At 47.3% G+C, this 21,259-nt stretch overlaps 1 protein-coding gene across 2 annotated transcripts; it reads left to right on the forward strand.

Moving 5' to 3' along the window:
* Positions 1–3,793: 3,793 nt before the first annotated feature.
* On the forward strand, positions 3,794–7,327 carry LOC110568662 (cystatin-S-like). 2 transcript variants are annotated; one of them, XM_064378492.1, is made up of 4 exons: positions 3,794–3,800; positions 4,113–4,423; positions 5,814–5,927; positions 6,986–7,327. In XM_064378492.1, exons 2-4 carry the CDS (start codon positions 4,145–4,147, stop codon positions 7,067–7,069), a joined length of 477 nt encoding a protein of 158 aa, XP_064234562.1. In that variant the 5' UTR covers positions 3,794–3,800; positions 4,113–4,144; the 3' UTR covers positions 7,070–7,327. The 2 variants fall into 2 exon arrangements, with proteins under 2 accessions (XP_064234562.1, XP_064234187.1); XM_064378117.1 differs by lacking the exon at positions 3,794–3,800 and having other exon boundaries at positions 4,001–4,423.
* Positions 7,328–21,259: the final 13,932 nt, after the last annotated feature.

The raw sequence follows: 21,259 nt of genomic DNA on the forward strand, positions 1-21,259 counted from the left end.
GCCGTGGCAAATGCTCTTTTTGAAAAATAAATGTCAACTTGCACTCCAAAGCCATGAAAGCTGTTCATAAGCTGGTCCCTGAGACAAAGGTTTTGCTTTCCCTCCATGGAGTGCAAAACAGTGAGACCTCAGACACTGGGCTCTGCCCTCTCTCGCTTTTTCTTGCAGGGGCTTCCAGCAGGATTCCTCATGAGTATCACAGTTTCCTAATGATGTGACAGAGCCAAATGTGTTACCAACACTGGCCCATAGTTTAGAAGCATCCACATGTCCTAGGAGAGCCAAATGTGTTACCAACACTGGCCCATAGTTTAGAAGCATCCATATGTCCTAGCAGAGCCAAATGTGTTACCAACACTGGCTCACAGCTTAGAAGCATCCACGTAGCCGCAATGTTAGAGGAGAGGGAGAAAAGAAGGAGGGAGGGAGTGTGTAAGAGATGAGCTTGACCCCAGAGACTTCCAGGCACTCCATAAAGGAGGCTCCCGTTTGAGAAGCCACCAAATTCTGTGGCTGCTCAGTCTCAGCTCCTACCACAGACCAAAGTGTTAGTTGCTCAAAATCCAAATGTGCAGAATCTCAACCCTTGGCCAACTTGTCCTCACCACTGGCCCCTTCAGGTGATGCTTTCTGTGCTTGGTCATTCATTAATTATAGTATTGTTCAGTGTTCACTTATGATTGCTCATTCATTACAGAGAACTTCTACCACTCACCTAATTTCTCATCCTACTAATTCAGATCATGGGATCAGTAGTCACCCAGGCAGCCTGGAGGAACACGGCTTTCTCTTGTCACCTGGCAGAAGGGAAACATGCCCCCTCCTGGGCAGCTGGACTCCTCCAGGTTGCATGGGTGCTGGATGCCCCAGGCTTGGTCCTCAGTCCATGGTTGCTATCTGGGCCTCTCCTAATGTGTCCTTAAAACTGTGGACTATGGAAATCAGGGAACAAAGTGTTCTGTCATCTTTTTTTTGAGATGGGGGTTTTACTGTGTTGTACAGGCTGGAATTGAACTCTTGGATTCAAGGAATCTTCCTGCCTCAGCCTCCTAATTAGCTAGGATTACAGGTGCACCACCACACCTGCCTACCCCATCACTTTCAACCGTGTTGACACATCACTGCTGAAGTCTGTCCATCTGTGCTTGTCTGAACCCCCAGACACTACGCTTTACAAAGGAGCCTCTTTCTACAGATACACGACAGACACATTTACCTAAGGTCATCAAACATCTGGAGCCGCTGGCCACCTACCCTAACCTGCCACTTCCTATCACTCCACACTGGACACCACACCTGTACCTCCTCCTAAGAGCAGCCTACACTGGTGTGTTTCCTACTGAGATTAGAGAGGGTGCTGCATCAGGACAGCTGACCCTCCCTGCCGTGCATGCCAGCATCCAGACAGAGGATGACTACCTGTGGTGTCAGCACATACGGGGCACAGGACAGCACTCTGACCCCTCCCTCTCACTTCACCCACCAGCACATTCTCACTGTTTGGGTGACCACCATCTCCTTTCCAGTGATAAAGAAAAGAAGGTTGCCTGACTCTCAGCTTACCCTCTGAACAGCACATCTTCCTGAGTCCTTACTCCTAGGTGTCCAAGGAAGGTGGGAGCCACAGCAGAAAATTAACTCCTACCTTTGGAGATGACCATTCTGCTCTCAATACCTGCCTGGTAAGGGACTTCCCTCTCTTTCCCTGTCTAGGGATCTCTCCACTAACTAGGAGGCATCATGTGTAACCCTGTTTGAAGACCTTCCCTCCCTCTCCCAGCAATAAACACCATGCCTGGGACACCTGCTGTGTCTGGTGGGGTATACAGCTTTTCTAGGGGTGCTGGATTCACAGTGGGGTGAGAAGACCACTGGGCCTCGGGTAACAAGGTCCCCAATTCTAACACTGAACATGAACCCATCAGTAATATTGTTTCCACTATTGAGTTCCTGCCGATCCAGCCCAGCCATGGCCGGGCCCAAGGATCACAGAGGGTCGGGGCTGATGCTGGCTGACCCTCACCTCCCCAACTCCCAGGAGAGTCCTCTGGGTGCCCTGCAGAGGCCAAGGGTTTCCAAGTGTTTCTGGGCAAGTCTGCCACCTCACCATAAGGGCATTTGCCACAGGGTCACCTTCAGACACGCAGGGTCTGGTTGAGACAACACGAGGAGCAGCTGACTGCCCAGAGCCCCCTCACTCTCCATTCCTGGAGTCACATTCCAGCCCAGGACTGCAGCCTCCCGAGCTGGGGGCTCTGACAGCCCACAGGGTACCCAGCTGTCCACGTCCTCAGTCTGGGGAGAAGGAGAACTCACAATCCTGGCAATGAAGCAACTCGGGGGCTGCTGGAAAGCCACGCTGAGCAAAGAGCAAAGACACACCGGGGCTCGGACTGCAGGACTCATTCCTGGGAAGCTAAGGACAGGCGACAAAGCAGTCTACAGGGCCGGATGAGGGCTGCCAGGGCGGGGTGGGCACGAGGGTGGGCTGCAGAGGAAGGAGGACACCATCTGGGGCAAGGCAGAAACGGGTCTGGACAAAGTGGTAACACGGGTGTATGCATTTATGAAATCCTCCAGATTGCGCACATACAATTAGGCACTTTACTGTATGTAAATTCTACCTCATTCAAGGCAATTTTTAAATATCGGGCGAGTCTGCCACGCAGTGCACCCAGGAAAGGAGTCCAAAGCATGTCTTCCCTAGGACTGGAGCAAGAGAGGCTTTTGGGCTCCCACATTCATCGTGAGGCAGCTGCTCCCTCTCCTGACACCCCCACGGAGGTCTCCCTGCACTTTCTACTCGGCCCCACTCACAGTTATGGTGAGATTCCAGGTCATTCCCTTCCCTGCTCACACCCCCTCCAGGAGCTTCCTCTTGGAGCAGGCCCACCCAGCCCCACCTCAGGGCTTTGCACTGGCTATTCCCCCGCTGCCTGGGGCTTCTCAACCCGTCCAGTCTGGTAGAGACCACCCTGCTGACCAGAGTCCTACGGTCTCTCTGCAGCCCCTGTTCTATTTCACTCCAACAGAGCGATTCTAACTCCCTGATAATAATTGGTAATCATAACCTACCATCCCTACACACACTGTGTAGGAACGGACTGTGCAGTTCCACAGCCACCAGCCACATGTGCCACGGGACACTTGAACTGGGGCCGGTCCAAAATGACTCCTGGTCTAAGAGTAAAAAATACACAGGGAATTTCAATGACTTACGAAACCAAAAAAAAAAAAAAAACTCCATAAAGTATCTCAATAATTGTTCCAATGGACTGAAATAATATTACGGCTATATTAGGTTAAATACATATTTTAACATGACTTTCACCCATTTATTCTTATCTTTGCAAAGCATCTACTAGAAATGTGAAATTGCTCATGGGTCCGGGTCACATCTCTGTTGGTGGCAGCTCTGCACGTCACCTCTATGGCTCATTATCCAGGTTCAATCTTCAAGCCCTAGGACTCCTGGCACGGGGAGTAGCTGGTGACAGGTTTGTTTACTGAATAATGAGTTATGAAAACACAAGCCAGTGACCTTTTCCCAAAAGGTTAATGCCCTTAAATTTTACAAAGAAATTATCCACAGTAGGGTGTGGGCAGAGTCTTCTGGAACTTTCTGAAATAACCTCCCTGCTCCAGAGATTCCGAGGCTGTGTCTAAGTGCTCCTGGATGCCCCTGACATCTGAAGACCCCAGGAGGCCAAACCCTGTTTTTTTTTTTCCTTTTCTGAGTAAACAGGATGTCACGTTGCTTTCACAGCCAAAGGAGCAATGTTCCCTCTGTGGAGATCAGGGTCACTCCAAGTGGGGAGCACTGGGGAAGAGGGGCACTGCTCGGGGGAGGCTGCAGTGAGGACAGGAGTGGGGAGGAGGGGAGATGGAGGCGGAGGCTGGATATGGACAGGAGGAACTTAGGCAGAGATGGAGCTTGTTGGGGGGTGGGGCAGTGAAAGGAGAGATGGAGGAAGAGAGGGGTGGACAGAAAGAGGAGGAGGAGTGAGGGGCGGGCATGGAAGGGGTGGGGCTGGGATGCCCCAGCAGGATAAATGCCTGGCTGCTGCTCCTCTGGGTATCCCGCCTCAGGCTCTCCGCGTCCTCTCCTGCAGCTTCAGCTCTGTGCTCTGCCTCTGAGGAGCCCATGGCCCTGCCGCTCTGCATCCCACTGCTCCTGCTGGCCGCTCTGCCTGTGGCCCTGGCGGCGGAGGAGGACAGGATACTTCCGAGTCCGGAGGAGGAGGATACGATACTTTTGAGCTCCCAGAAGGAGAATCAGAATTTTGTGAGTGGCATCTATGATGCAGACCTCAATGATGAGTGGGTACAGCGTGCCCTTCACTTCGCCGTCAGCAAGTACAATGAGGCCACCAAAGATGCCTACTACAGACGCCCGCTGCGGGTACTGCGAGCCAGAGAGCAGGTGCGTGCTGCCACCACCCGAGGGGTCCTGAGTCCCAGCCTGGTTTTTCACTCCACTCGCGATAGCATTCCCAGCAAATCAACACTGACACATTCATGATCTAATGCTCAGACTCATTTGGCTTTCCCTGACTCTCTGCTGATGGCCTTCATGTCCAAGGTCGGTCCCAGGACATGCACTGTAGCCACGGTCCTGCCCCTTCCACCTCCTTTAACCTGCAGGAGCCGCTGTGTCTGTGCCGTGACCGTGGCATTCCCCAGGGTTCAGCAGGTGTAGATGGGACTGTGCTGACTCGGGGTGGGCTTGGCGCTGCTCAGGATGAGATCCAGGCCATGAGGCCGGTCCTCCTCCCTGAGTCCTCTCCGCAGGGACCACGTGGGTGCCTAGCTCTTTGTCCTGCAGAGCCCTGCTTCCCTCCCCGAGTCACACCCTTGAGCACAGCCTCTTAGGCTGACCCAGGTCCCAGCTTGACCTGCATCCCATGGCAGAGCAGCAAACAGTGAGGCAGCCTTTATAGTTCCTCCACCTTCTCCTGGAGATTCAGAGGAGTCCAGACCAGCCCCGTTTCTCCTCCTGCAGCCCTCAGCTGGGGCCCTCTCCCTGCACATGGGGTGCACTCTCTGTTGCTGAGGTCCCCGCAGTCCTGCACCTCCCTCTCAAGCGTAACGGTAACTTGGAGTGAAGCACAGGGCATTGCAGACCATCAGCCCCAGAACCCTATTGTATACATGGGTAACCTGAGACTCGAAGGAGCTCAGCAGTTTTCCTGGTTTCAAGGGGCAAGATCCAGCACCCTGGCCTCAGGGTCCCTCATCCCAGGTTTCTCCACGGTTCTGACAAGTTGGTCTGGGAGAGGCCCAGTGTAGGGAAACGGCTCAATTCTTTTCTGCGATTGTAAGACACGCAGGTGTGCTGCTGATTTTAGAAATGTTGATGGAAGTTCACACTTAAAAAGGAGGCATCCAGAAAGCAGTTCTTATTGGCCCCAAATATCTGGGCGTGTGAAGCGTCTCATTTCCTACAATTAAATGAAGTAATAGATGAATCTGGGTTCTATGAAGCGTGTGAGATTTTAGGAAGTTAGCTGAAATTTTGTCATCAGATGACAGCCTTAATAGAAAACATTCAGTGTCCCCTCGCCCCTCAGCCACAGGTAGCAGAATTCAATGAATCCTTTACCCGGCACAGAGAACACAATGTTTAAGAGAGGGCATGAGGCCCAGCACCCCGACAGCTGACAGGAGCAGGGGCTTGTGGGCCTTGTGGTGACAGTGTGGGCAGCTCACCTAGCCCCAGGCAAGTCCAGTGTCTCAGTCACAGTGAAGTGCTTGTGGGTGCCTGTCACTGATGGAGAGCACCGTTCGTGTGTCCTGTTTTCTCGTGTGTGTAGACCGTGGCCGGGACCAACTACTTTTTCGACGTAGAGATTGGCCGAACCACATGTACCAAGTCCCTGCCCGATTTGGACACCTGTCCGTTCCGTGAACAGCCGGAACTGCAGAAGGTACGTTCCCGATATGGGTCCCAGGACAGCGTGCACTGCAGAGGGGTGTGTGTGTGTCAGCCTCTGCCCTACACACATTTGGAGGGCATGTGTGTATCCAAGTGTGTTTGTGGGAGCCATGGATGTGTACCTAGGGGTGTGGATAGGTGTAGGTGTGCATGTGGAAAGGTACATGTCTGTACACACATGTGCCCTTGTGTGGGGAGGTGGATAGGAGCATGTGTGCGTGTGTGTGGATGTGACGGGGGAGTATAGGAGTTTCTACACAGATCCGTGTGGGTGAAGGGTTCAAGTAAGTTTATGTAGTTGCCTATGCGTGTGCAGATGAGGTGGGGAGGGATGCCGGTGGTGAATTTGACTTGCTAGAAAGCCTTTTCCTTAGGAATGGTTACTGGGAGATCAAGTCAGCCTGCATTGGGGTGTTGCCTGCCGACCTGAAGGAAGCAGCTGCAGGGCTGGGTGCTGGGCAAGGAGAAGGGGCTCTGTCTAATCCCAGCCTCAGGCACCTGCCTGCAGCCATGGCCACACTGAGCAGATTAGAGGGAACTAGAAGCCTGTTAGTCACCAAACCCTCAGCCCTGCCCCACTCACCCGACACCAGCCTCTCCAAGGACCTGCTGGTTCTCATGAGGTCTCCTCTCAGGGGAGAGCCACAGTCCCCATGTTGCCCCCTCCCCATGTCCCAGTTATTTGAGGGGGAGTTCCGCTGCCCTGGGTTCTTCTCTCTGGCCCCTGTTGGTGCTGGCCTGGGTGCTGAAGGTAGAAGGAGCTGGGTGCAGTGAGCCGCCTCCCCCTCCCTGCACCCTTGGAGCTCTGGAGGCCTTGCACAAGCTGCTCCTCCCAGGGCTGTGCTGGGACAGGAATCCTGCAGGCTGGTGTGGGGCAATGGAACAGTCACTATTTATTCTAGCTCGGTGCTCGAGGACTCAGCAGGGTGGGGTGGGGGCCCAGTGTCTCACCTCCATTGATCCTCACGCAGCTTCTGACATCTCATGCCCAGGTGTCTTCCCCTTTAACTGTGACCCACACTGATTGTCCCTCTCTCTTCCCTTTCACAGAAAGAGTTCTGCTCTTTCCAGATCTACGAAGTTCCCTGGGAGAACACAATGTCCCTGGTGAAATCCAGGTGTCAGAAAGCCTAGGGGTCTGTGCCAGGCCAGCCACACCGACCACATCCTACTCCTACCCCTGTAGTGCTGTCACCCCTGGACTGGTGACCCCCACCCTGAGGAAGGTCTCCCCATGGGCCTGCACCAGGAGACAGACAGAGAAGGCAGCAGGAGGCCTTTGTTGCTCAGCAGGGGGCGCTGCCCTCCCTCCTTCCTCCTTGCTTCTCACAGCCCCTGTGTGCAGCTCACACCTCCCCCCCCAACCTCCTGCAATAAAACAGTAGCATCGCCTCCCTCTGAGTTCTTGGCTATCTGGGGATGTGCACACAGGCGGGGTTTCTGCAGTTCCTTCATGAAGCCTCCTCGTTCTGCTGGTGTGCAGATTAGAGGAGCATCTGGGAGCTGATACGGCCACAGCAAGGCCATCTGAGGACCTGCTGTGGCTTTAGGAGACCTGAGCCTCAGAACAGGGAGAGAGCAGCCAGGGGCTGGAAACCCAGGCCTTCAGCCTCAGCAGCCCCTGGTGAGGAGGTCAGGGAGAGACGGGCGCCCAGGCTGCTGCCCCAGAAGCTGGGCTGCTGCTTTGGTCTGAGCTCCTGGTCAGACCAAGAGGAGGGGCTGGCTGTGTCCACAGGCAGGGGCCAGGCCTCGGTGGAGCTGGCCGGGCTGTAGATTCCATCTGTGCCTGCAGAGTTGAGCAGACTCCAGGGACTCAGCTTCTCTCATCCAGTCCCCTAGACACTAAATACATAGCGATCGATGTCTGCTTCTTTCCACAAGAGACTTTAGGCCCCTACGTGGAAATAAAGTCCAAAAGAGAGTGTGTGTGTGTGTGTGTGTGTGTGTGTGTGTGTGTGTGTGTGTGTTTGTGTGAACTGATGGGGAGAAATGCCAACCAGATCAGAGATGGGCAAGATCGCACAGACGCTGTCATCCTTCCCGGGAGGGTATGCTCCAGGATGGGTGGTTTTGCCCTAGGAGGGTTTTGGCAATTCACACCCACCGACCCATTCTCTGGGCTTGAAGTTTTAAAACGTCCTCATGTCAAACTTAATATTAGGGATAGAGAAGTTAAAACACAAATGGAACTGGCATGCAGTGGACTGTTTTTTTCCAAGGAGGATGTTTCAATTAATAAAAGACATCTCCTTCATGTCAGCCTCATTCATGGAATAGTAGATATCTGTACCTCAAGCAGGAGGCTGCAGTCCTAAGACACAGGGCCCCACCCACGTGGTCCTTCAAAAAGAGGGGGTGCAGCCCTCAGGGCAGGTGCCTCTGGCCCGGGGCTCTGAAATACCTTCCCCACTCAGAGCTGCACTGACCAAGGGTGGCTGCCATGAACAGTGAGGGGGAAATGACAAAGGGGAAGCTGCTGAAACAGCCCTGAGGCCAACACCCCACGTGCTGCACCTAGGAAGTCAGGAGGAGAGCGGTCTGGCAGGGAGAGTGGGGAGCATCTGCTTCCATTTCCTCTCCACGACCACAGTAGTTTTTCAGCCAGGTTGTTTTTCATTGTCTCCTCCCTATGTCTGCATTTTAAAAACTAACAAATGCTATGTCTGAATGTCTGCTGATGTGGTTGATATGCCTGCATATGCTTAATAGCACATTAACTTCAAGTGAATCAGGAGGTGATTTTCAGCATAAGGGGTTTCCCCCTGCTCTCTGAGCTGCAACAGCCAATTGGTATTCAACACATTTTTCCTTGTTTTTCATGACACTGAATGGTAGATCCTCTCCCAGCTAAACTGTGAGCTCCTGGGGAGAAGAGAAGGTGTGTTCGTTCACATTCCCTAAGGAGCATTTACTAGCAAAGGGTTCACCATTCCTGTGGACACAATGATTGCAATTAGCAGAGGGACTCCAGCTGGCTTTAGAGTGCTCCATCTCTTTCATTCTCCTGTATTCTACTCCCACTGAATGTAAGGAGGAGGTAGCCTGCTGCTCAGTTACATGGAAAGTAAGAAACCACCATGAAGAGGTTGGTATATATTTAACTTCGGCACAAGCCCCGGGCATTGCATCCAAATGTCAGCACCCACACTTAAACATTGAAACGATGTGCAGCCACTGATGTCATTAGGAATCTGATGAAAATCCTGGAAATGGTGTGCGTGCATGCACACTCCTACATGAACACATTCATAAGCTTCAGAGAACAATGGAGCTTCTACAAGCTCTCGATGAACTCGCATATTAAGGGACTTTGTTCTGGAAACCTGACCAGCCGTTGTCAATTCCCTTCCTCCTGCCTGCCCCTGAGTGCAAAGACTAAAAGTATCAGGGAATGAACTTCCCAGCCTTCCTCACCCCTGGGGAAATACAGCTCAGGTCCAGCCAACGACTGCCAATCACTTGGCAGGTTACTACTAAGGCCACTGTTTCTGAGGACTCCAGCTACCTGCAGCCAGGATGCTCCTAGGAACGATGGAGCTGACACATCACTAAGTGTCAGTCCCAGAGCCAGGGTGGCAAATGAAGCTTACTGTGTGACAAGAACACAATTTAGCTGAAAATTACATGGCTTGACACCTTATCCCCAAGCTACCTCCTACTTATTTACTTAAGAGTGCAAGGGGTTTCTGGTACCTCCCCAACCTTCTTCATCAGGTGGATCAAAGAAAATTATGTGAGTGAAAATATTTCAGTAAGTCCAATACAGATGGACACTTTGATTTGTGTTTCACTAAGGATGAGAAGGGGAAAAGATACCCAACTGAGTAAGGTATTTTTGAGATCAAGTGACTTTCCAGATGAAGCACTGGTTTTCGTCAGCAGGTCTCAGGTGTGAGAACATCTGGATCGTCTGTTGAAGGGAGATATCCAATCTCTAAACAAAAATGTTCCAAATGTTCACAGACCTGAGACTCACTGCAGTTAAAAAGGCAGGATATTTGCTGTGTGGGTCCTGATTCCACCAGTTCTAGGTTAGCGTTACTGGAAACAGACTCAGAGGGAGATTCATGGGCAAGAGGCTCCCTGAGGCATGTGCTGGGGAAGCAGCGATGTGGGGCGGGGCAGAGGGAGAAGTCAGGCCGTGATGCAGCTCAGCAGAGGCCACAGCCAGGCCCATGGAGAGCTCTGCAATGGGATGGCCTCAGAGTGGTAGTGGGCAAAAGAGTCAACACTTCGTACCCCCACATAGACCTATTCAAAATAGGCAATTCCAGGAGGGGCATGAACTTGGACAAAGGACATTCCTTCCACTCAGATCAATGCCCACAGAAGGACTCAGCTGTGAGCCCTCAGTGGCCACACTCCCAGCAGCTGAGAGAATGAAGTCTCATTGGTGAAGGGAAAACTAGGGGAGGGAGTCCCACTGAGAGAGCAAGGGATGCAGTAATCTCTAGGACACTCAGTTAACTCGTGTGTCCAATGGGAAGAATTATAACCATTATTGCACATGGTCATTTAAGAAATAAATGAAAAACTGTATTTGAAAAGTGACATTGAACCCGGCATTATGTTATGTAATTATTGGCTAGTAAGATATGTATACAGTAAAGGGGATAGAATGAGTGACACCTGGCAGCATTTCACATGCCCCCATGTGGAGCACAAATTGTTACTCAGCAAGTGCCTTGTAACCAACTCTTAGATGCCTTGTGTCGTGCTGAGTCCTGGGAATAAAAAGACACATAAGACATGACGTCCTGCAAATGCCAAGAGGTGTATTACTGAGTTAGCTAAAAACATGGGGAAGAAAAAGACAAGGTTATTCTTATTTGTAGAAGATTTCTTTGTGTGTCTAGAAAGCTCAGAAGAATCAAGTTAAATGTTATGAAAATCAATACCGGTGTTTGGCAACATGACTGAATGCCTGGCAAAAATCCAGACATCAATAGATTTCCTAGAAGCTAGCAGAAAGTAATTGGAATGTGTGAAGAACAAAATCTTGCTTCTAGAGGCAAGAAAATGGACAGCAATATTTTTAAAGAGAAAGGTACTTTGTAAAATAATGTTCATAATATGCAGAACAATGTTATTCACTATAGCCAAAAGGTAGAAGCAACTTGGATATCCTTTGATAGATAAATGGAAAAAGAAACTCTGATATACCCATACAAGGAAATATTCTTCCACCTTAAAAAGAAAGGAAATTATGACACATGCCATGATATGAATGAACCTTGAGGAAATTATGCAGAAGTAAAATAAATCAGACAAGAAAAGGACAAATACCATGTAATCCAACTTATACAAGCTACCTTCGGTAGCCACATTCACAGAGACTTAGAGTAGAATGGTGGTTACCAGGGCTTAGGAAATAGGGAAATGGGTAGTTAATGTTTAATGGATACAAAGTTTCAGTTTGAGCAGGGGAAAAAAACTCTATAATTGAAGAATGCGGATGTTTGCACACTGATGTGATGTACTTAACGCCACAAAACTCTACAATTAAATACAGCTAAAATGGCAATTTTCATGTTAGATATATTTTATCATAATAAAATATTTTTAAAGAGATGAGCAAGTTCTTTGTGAAAATAGGAAAAATTTACTGAGAAGAGAGATAAAATAAATTATATGAACAGAGCTTATTTTTTTGTATGGGAAGAACAAGTAAGGTGAAGACGGTGATTAGTTTCAAATGAATCTATAGTTAATTGTGTTCCATTCAAAATACATGATAATAATTTTGAAGATACTAAAAGTCATTTGGAAAAATAAACAAGAATAACCAAAAATATCTGGAAAATTACTCATGATGAAGCAGGAGCGGCCACAAGAAACAGACCTCTCAGATACCAAACTAGGAAGGAAGAGGTGATTTATTCAGCCGGGAGCAAGGAGACATAGTTGTCTAACAGCCAAGCTCGCCTAACAAAGCGAAGCTCTGCCTTTATATAGGCTTATAACTCTAGATATTACATGTGAAAGGGTCTTGGGTTTACAGTTTTAAAAATTACAATGTGAGGTCCAGTGCAGTGGCTCACACCTGTAATCCCAGCACTTCGGGAGGCCGAGGTGGGTGGATCACGAGGTCAAGAGATCAAGACCATCCTGGCCAACATGGTGAAACCTCGTCTCTAGTAAAAATACAAAAATTAGCTGGGCATGGTGGCTTGTGCCTGTAGTCTCAGCTACTCGGAAGGCTGAGGCAGGAGCATTGCTTGAACCCAGGAGGCGGAGGTTGTAGTGAGCCGAGATCACATCATTGCACTCCAGCCTGGTGCCTGGCAACAGAGCAAGACTCTGTCTAAAAAAAAAAAAAAGAAAAAGGAATTACATGTGAAAGGGTCAATGATGTAGGCATGGGATGGGGGTTTGATCTTGTTTAAGTAAAGACAATGCCTTCCAGAAAGATTCCCCCGTACTACACCCGCAATCTGATCTATAGGAAGGCGGTTAAGGAGGTGCCAGTAGTCCAGCCTTTCCTTCTACTGAAATGCAGTGTGGAAGTCTGGAGGGAGGTGATCCTAGATGCTTGGGTCTCTTTCCTTACTGATGCCTCATATTAAAAAATATTCTAGAGTTAAAAGAATGTGATGATGATGTGAAATAAACACTGCACACAAATCTGTTGCTCATCACCTGTCGTGGCCATCAGTTCATAGCCTATTTCAAGAAGCACCACGTGCCGAGTGCCCTCATGGTGCTGGGTGCTGAGGAGGCTGCAGACAGCAACAATTCCCAGGGGCGGGTGGCTGTCATGCCAGGCACCACCAAGAAGGAGCCCACCCCAGCCTAGGAGGATGGAGGTCTAAGGGAAGGGGGCTTCCTGTGAGTGATGGCACCTGTGCTTAGATTGTGGATGAGGAATGAGAATGAGGAAGAGACTCGAGGCAGGAGTTTCAGAATGAGGACTAGAAAAGAGGCTGGGAGGGCACAGTCTGGCAGGGTCTGCAGGACTCCCTTGTGGAGGGTTTGGTGTGGAAAGTGTAGGCTGGAGGGGGCAATGCTTTGTGCCCAGCAGGGCCTGTGAGCCACTCTAGTAAGGTCGAGGATGGTTGCCCTATAGACGTTTTCAGCAGAGAACAAAATATTGAAAGGAGTGTTTGAGAGATAGCACTTGGAGAGTTGGGGGAAATGCATCAGAGAAGGTCACGGGTTATTCTGTCAATTGTGACAACACAGATGAACCTGGAGGACATTACGTTAAGCCAGACAGGGAAAGACAAATATCACATCATCTCATTTTATGTGGACTCTAAAAAGTCGATTTATAGAAACCGAGAGTAGAATGGTGGGAGAATGGTGATGACCAGGGGATGGAGCAGGGGAAACGCTGAGGAGATGTTGGCCAACACATCTGTATTTCTTGATATAGAAGAACATTATGATATATTAGAAAGAAAAGATAAGAAATAATCGATTTGGCATTACTTGATATATAAAAAGAGAGAGAGAAAGACAAGAAAATGTTAACAATGATTATTTCTGGATATGAGGGGCAAAAAAGACCTGACAGCTTCAGAGGCAAGGCTGTGGAGCCAGTGGGACTTTCATACCTTGGTGGGAGTGTAAGATGGTGCAGGTGAAGAGGGAGACCCAGGCATCTGAGACCAACTTCCCCTTTGACTACCACACTGCACTTCAATAGAAGAAAAGCCTGACTGGCGCCTCCTGTTTCACCTTCCTGTAGGTGGCAGGCTTGGTCTTGGGGAAACTCTCCGGAAGACACTTTTTACCTAAAACAAGGTCAAACCAGAAACCTTTTCACATGTGAGTCCTAAAACTGTAAACCGGAACCCTTTCATATGTGATTCCTGAAACTAAACCAAAACCCTTTTCATATGTGATTCCTGAAGCTGTAAACTGAGACCTTTTTCATATGTGATTTCTAAAGCTATAAACCTAAGATACTTCCACGTGTAATATCTAAAGTATAAGCCTATATAAAGGCAGAGCCTTCCTTTGTTAGAAGAGCTGAATTTGGATAAATCATTTCCTCAGCTCCTGGCTGTAATAAACTCCTTCCTCCTGTATTCACTGTTTGGGAGATCCGTTTCCTGTGGCCTTTCCTGCTACACAATCACTTTACAAATGTTTGTTATAAACTTCAATATACACTAACCCCACTGATTTTTGGGTGAATGCAAGAGCATTTGTTATACACGTTCTTTATACATTTGTTATAAAAAATGGAAACCGACAGTCTTAAAGAGAGCCAAGAGTCGGGGTGCATTAGGACAGAGCAATGGGAACTGTGGAAATATATACCCCAGTGACTGGGAAAGAGCATGGGGTCTCAGAGCTGCAAGAGGCTTTTGGAATCTGAAGTTACCAACTGAGTGTGAGAACTAAGTGACAGAGCTTCCATCCTGGGTGCCTGGCTGCTGGTGAGCTTATCACATGAGATAGTGAGTTCGTTTGTGGAGGCCTTGAACTTGATTTAAGCTTCCCAAAGAGCTGGAAGTACAGATGTGAAATTAGAAGAAGTTGGGCCATATGTATACATACTATATCATATATATACATATAATACATTATATATAAATAAAGATAATATATATAATATCTACATAAAAGACGCCTTTAAAAGACAGGAAAGCAAAATGCAAAACACTCTGAGTTGTGGGGAAGGAAGAATAAATTTTTGGTGCACAATCTAGAAAACGTAGAGAAAATGGACTGGACACAGTGGCTTTCACCACAACCCAAGCACTTTGGGAGGCTGAGGCAGGCAGATCATTTGAGGTCAGGAGTTCCTGACCAGGCTGGCCAACATGGTGAAACCCCATCTCTACTAAAAATGCAAAAATTAGGTCACAGTAGTGCATGCAAGAAAATAGACCCAGAAGATAGACTTTGCAGTGAGCTGAGATCACGCCACTGCACTCCAGCCTGCGTGACAGAGTGAGACTCTGTTGGGAGCATTTGAGAGCAGGCCCTAAGCCTGGTATAAACAGGCCTTAAAGAAACTGGACATAAACAGAACATCTATAGCACTGTGACATCCTCGTGATGGCAGTGGTGGACATTACTAGAGGTGTTGGTTTACTGGAGCCAGGGAAAGAAAGACCTAACCCGCTCTTGCGTGGAAGACTGCTCTGGGGGGCTTCTGAACCATAGACAATAGCATGAGTGACACACGCCTTAATGACATGTTCCAGCTGCAGTAGCTAAGCAGCCAGAGCCTGTTTCTTGCCACCAGTAAAGAATGCTTTGTTCCCTTGGAAGAATACTTTTAGTTAAGTGATAATTATCACTTGCTTGCTGTCACTAAATGTGTGGATCAGACTCTGTTTGAGGCTCTTGCTGGGAATGCTGCGGCCCCCTGTCTGTCCCATACCGCTTTGCTCTTTATCTCTGTGTCTGTTTCTTAATTCCTTCAGCACCGCCTGGGTTGGGGTCTCTGCAACCGAGATGGTCTCGGCAAGACTCTGTCTCAAAAGAAAAAAAAAGAAAATAGAGAAGAAATGGATAAATTCCTGAAAACATACATTCTTCTAGGATTGAACCAGGAAGATACAGAAATCCTGAACAGACCAATAACAAAGAGTAAAATTGAATGAGTATTTAAGAAAAAAAAACAAACTCTCAACAAAACAAAGCCCAGGACCAAACAGGTTCACAGGTGACTCCTATGAGACATACAAAAAGGAAGTGATAGTGACTTTACTGAAATCATTCCAAAAATTTGAAAAGAAAGGAATCATCCCTAACATCCTACAAAGCCAGCATCAACCTGATACCAGGACCTGGCAAGGACACAACAAAAATAGAAAACTACAGACCAATATCCCTGATGAACATAGATGCAAAATTCCTCAACTAAAAAATGGCACACTGGTCCAGCAGCACATCACAAAGATAATACACTACAATCAAGTGGGTTTGATTCAAGGGATGCAAGATTGTTTTAACATATGTAAATAAATAAATATGATTCACCACATAAACAGACTTTAAAATTAAAATCATATGATCATATCAATAGATGTCTAAAAAGTATTTGACAAAATACAGCATCTCTTCACGATAAAATTCCTTACCAAATTAGGCATAGATGGTACATAGCTAAAAATAATAAAGGTCATATGTAATGAACCCACAGCCAACATCATACTGATCGGGTTTAAGTTGAAAGCATTTCACCTCAGAACCAGAACAGGACAAGGAGTCTCACTGTCCACTCCTATTCAACAGAGTACTGGAAGTGCTAGCAGGAGCAATCAGGTAAAAGAAAGAAACGCAGCAAGATGACCGCATAGGAACAACTCAGGAGCACAGTTCCCAGCAAGATCTGTGCAGAGGATGAGTTACCTCTGCATTTTCAAATGAGGTACCAGGACCATCTTAATGGGACTGGTGGCACAGTGGGTGTAGCCCAGGAAGGGCGAGCCGAGGCAGGGTGGGGCACTGCCTCACCCAGAAAGTGCAATCTCTGAAGGACCCCCCTCCCTACCCAACGGAGGCCATCGGGGGCTTTTCCATCCACTCCAGCATGCCAGTTCAGAAACTGCATCACTCCTGCAGTTTTTACCACCCACAGACCAGAATATTCCCCAGCGAAAAGCTCTATAAGTTTCCAGCATGGCTGTTTCAGCCAGCACCACTGGTTTCCTCACAAAATTCACACAAAACTGGGCGGCCATTTCAACTGGCGCCATTTGGTTGAATGGCATTCCTGGGGGGACAGAGCCACCCACTCAACAACAAAAGAGGGGGCCAAAAGCAGGGAGCCAGGTGATCTGGCTCGGTGGGCCCCGCTCCGCCACAAAGACCAGCAATCTGAAACATTTCGCAGCAAACGCAGCTGGACCCAGGACAATCCAGCTTGGTGGGGGAAGGGCGTCCACCATTACTGAGGCAGACCACCACTACAGAGGCAGTCCACCATTACCGAGGCAGTTCATCATTACTGAGGCAGTCCGCCATCACTGAGGCAGTCCACCATCACTGAGGCAGTCCACCATTACTGAGGCAGACCACCACTACGGAGGCAGTCCACCATTACCAAGGCAGTTCATCATTACTGAGGCAGTCCGCCATCACTGAGGCAGTCCACCATTACTGAGGCAGACCACCACTACAGAGGCAGTCCACCATTACCAAGGCAGTTCATCATTACTGAGGCAGTCCGCCATCACTGAGGCAGTCCACCATTACTGAGGCAGACCACCACTACAGAGGCAGTCCACCATTACCAAGGCAGTTCATCATTACTGAGGCAGTCCGCCATTACTGAGGCAGTCCACCATTACTGAGGCAGTCCACCACTACAGAGGCGGTTTTAATTATACCTCTGTGAAGAAAACCACAGCAGCTGGGCAGGGCCTGAGGAAGCTCAGCAACGCCTCTGCTGGCACACCGTGACTAGACAATCTCCTTGCTGGGCAGGGCATATCTGACAAAAGGCAGCAGGACCTGAGGAACTTATAATAAAGCCCCACCTTCCCAGGACAGAGCACCTGGGAAAAGAGGCAGTTATGAGTTACGTTGCAGCAGATTTAATTGTACCTGCCCAGCAGCTCTGAATGGAACAACAGAGCTCCCAGCATAGCACCTGAGCTCTGATAATGGACAGACTGTCTCCTTAAGCAGCTCCCCAACCCCTGTGTAGCCAAAGAAGCACCTCATAAAGGAGAGCTCAGGCTGACATCTGGTGGGTACCCTTCTAGGATGAAGATAACAGAAGGAGAAACTGGTAGCAACCCTGGCTGTTGTGCAGCCGCTGCAGGTGATTCCCAGGCAAGCAGGGTCTGGAGTGGACCTCCAGCCGTACTGCAGCAAAGGGGCCTGACTGTTAGAAGGAAAACTAAAAAACAGAAAGAAATAGCTTCAACATTAACAAAAAGGACATCCACTCAGAGACCTCATTCAAAAGTCACCAACTTTAAAGACCACAAGTAGATAAATCCATGAAGATGGGAATAAACCAGTACAAAAAAGATAAAAACACCAAAAATGAGAACACCTCTTCTCCTCCAAGGGAGCACAACTCCTCACCAGCAAGGGAACAAAGCTGGATGGAGAATGAGTCTGACGAATTGACAAAAGCAGGCTTCAGAAGGTGGGTAATAACAAACTTCTCTGAGCTAAAAGAACATGTTCTATTTCAATGCAAAGAAACTAGAGAGATCCAAGATGGCTGATGATTAGCAGCTCGGGCACGTACCTCCCAGTGAAAGCGCAAAGAACGAGAGGACGCCACACTTTCAGACGAATATTAGTTGCTCACGGACCACGAGATTCCCAGTGGAGGAGCTCCACGGGTCGCCAGGGCGACTCTTGTGGCCGGCGTGGCGGTTTTGCTGGTGCCTTAGCACGCCAGTTCTTGGTGCAGAGTCCGGATATTCCCGGGCAGAAAAGCACCATCAATCTTAACACCGCTCTTTTGGCCGGCTCAGTGGATTGCTCAGATTTCGGCGCAGGGAATCAACAAGTTGGACGTCAGAGACCCAGTTAGAAAGTCGGTAATTATAAAGACGACAGACGGACAAATATATAATGAAGGGAAGAAACCAGCGTAAAAAGGTAGAGAATACTCAAAATCAGAATGCCTCTCCCTCTACAGGGGATTGCAATTCCTCATCAGTAACGGAACAAGGCTTAATAGATTACACCGGTATTCCAATAACAGAAGCAGGTTTCCAAACGTGGGTGATAAGAAACTTCTGTGAATTAAAAGAACTTATTCTAACCCAATGCAAAGAAACTAAGAACCTTGAAAAAAGGTTTAACGAAATGTTAATGAGAATGGACAATTTAGAGAAGAATATAAGTGAATTGATGGAGCTGAAAAACACAACACGAGAACTTCGCGAAGCATGCACAAGTTTAAACAGTCGAATTGATCAAGCAGAAGGAAGGATATCAGAAGTCGAGGACCAGCTCAGTGAAATGAAACGAGAAGACAAGAATGCAGAAAAAAGGATGAAAAGGAATGAGCAAAGTCTCCAGGAAATATGGGACTATGTGAAAAGACCTAATTTACGTTTGATAGGTGTACCTGAATGTGATGAAGAGAATGAATCCAAGTTGGAAAATACTCTTCAGGATATCATTCAGGAAAATTTTCCCAACCTGGCAAGGCAGGGTAATATTCAACTCCAGGTAATACAGAGAACACCACAAAGATATTCTTCAAGAAGACCAACCCCAAGGCACATAATTGCCAGATTTATTAGGGTTGAAATGAAGGAGAAAATACTAAGGGCAGCTAGAGAGAAAGTTCAGGTTACCCATAAAGGGAAACCTATCAGACTTACAGCAGATCTCTCAGCAGAAACCCTACAAGCCAGAAAAGAGTGGGGACCAATATTTAACATCCTTAAAGAAAAGAACTTTCAACCCAGAATTTCCTATCCAGCCAAACTAAGCTTTATGTGCGAAGGAAAAATTAAATCTTTTGCGAACAAACAAGTACTTAGAGAGTTCACCACCACCAGGCCTGCTTTACAAGAGCTTCTGAAAGAAGCACTATACATATAAAGGAACAACCAATATCAGCCTTTCCAAAAATATATCAAAAAGCAAAGAACTTTAACACAATAAAAAATTCACATCAACTAATGGGCAAAACAGCCAGCTAGCATCAAATGCTGGTATTAAACTTACATATATTTTAATTGGATAAAAAGCCAAAACCCATCGGTATGCTGCATCCGGGCCCATCTTACATGAAACAATACACAAAGACTCAGAGAGAAGGAGGAAGATTTACCAATTGAACAGAGAGTAAAAATAAACTAATAAACAAAAAGCGGGAGATGCAATTCTCACCTCTGATAAAGTAGACTTTAAAGCAACAAAGATCAAAAGAGGCGAGGAATGACATTACATAATGGCAAAAGGATCAATGCAACAAGAAGAGCTAACGATTCTATAGATCAACGAGATAGAAAATTAACAAGGATATTCAGAACTTGAACTCAGACCCGGAACAAGTAAACTTAATAAATATTTATAGTACTCTCCACTTCAAATACACAAAACATACATTACCACCTCACACCTATTCCAAAGGTGACTATATAATTGGAAGTAAATCACTCCTCAGTAATCGCATAGCATTTCATAGGTTTAAATTAAATATTGGTTGGCTGTTTGTTTGTTATCTTCTTCCCTTACTCCTTCCTGATTACATCATTAAGTATAATTATCAGTATAAAAGAGGTTTTCAATACCCATTACTAAATTGCATTCTAGCCTGGGCAAGAAAGCAATACTCCCATTCTCTCTCCCTCTTTCTTTTCCTTCTCCCTCCTCCCCATTCTCTCTCTCTCTTTCTCTTCCTTTTTTCTCCTTCCTATTCTCTCTCTCTCTTTCTCTAAAAAAAGAAAAAAAAAAACAAGGACACCTTAAAAAAAAAAAAAAAAAAAAAAAAATCTCAGTTCTACCAGTGCTGTGTGATCTTGGAGAAGTTACTTAACCTTTCTGTGCCTCAATTTCCACAAAAAAAAAAAATAAAAAAAAAAAAAGAAACTAAGAACCTGCAAAAAATGTTAGACAAAATGCCAACTAAAATAAATGACTTGATGGAGCTGAAAAACACAGCATGAAAACGTCATGAAGCATATACAAGTTTAAATAGCCGAATCTACCAAGCCAAAGAAAGAATATCAGAGATTTAAGATCAACTCAATGAAATAAAATGAGAAGGCAAGATTAGAGAAAAAAGAGTAAAAAGAAATAAACAAAGCTTCAGTAAATATGGGATCATGTGAAAAGACCTAATCCACGTTTGATAGATGTACCAGAATGTGATGGGGAGAATGACTCCAAGCTGGAAAACACTCTGCAGGATATTATCCAGGAAAACTTTCCCAACCTAGCAAGGCAGGCCAACATTCAAGTCCAGTAAATACAGAGAACACCACAAAGATATTCCTCAAGAAGAGCAGCCCCAAGGCCCATAATCGTCAGATTCACCAGGGTTGAAATCAAGGGAAAAAATGCTAAGGGCAACCAGAGAGAATGGTCGGGTAACCCACAAAGGGAAGCCCATCAAACCCACAGTGGATCTTTTGGCAGAAACCCTACAAGTCAGAAGAGAGCGGGGGTCGATATTCAACAACCTTAAAGAAAAGAACTTTCAATCTAGAATCTCATATCCAGCCAAACTAAGCTTCATAAGTGAAGGAGTAATAAAATATTTTATGGACAAGCAAATGCTGAGAGAGTTTGTCACCACCAGGCTTGCCTTACAAGAGCTCCTGAAAGAACCACTAAATATGGAAAGGAGCAACCAGTACCAGCCACTCCAAAAACATATCAAGTGGTAGAAAGCATTGACACAATGAAGAAACTGCATCAACTAATGGGCAAAAC

The sequence above is a fragment of the Aotus nancymaae genome, unplaced genomic scaffold (assembly GCF_030222135.1).
Source record: "Aotus nancymaae isolate 86718 unplaced genomic scaffold, 86718_ANA_hifiasm-v0.15.2.pri h1tg000001l, whole genome shotgun sequence".
Lineage (NCBI taxonomy): Eukaryota > Metazoa > Chordata > Mammalia > Primates > Aotidae > Aotus > Aotus nancymaae.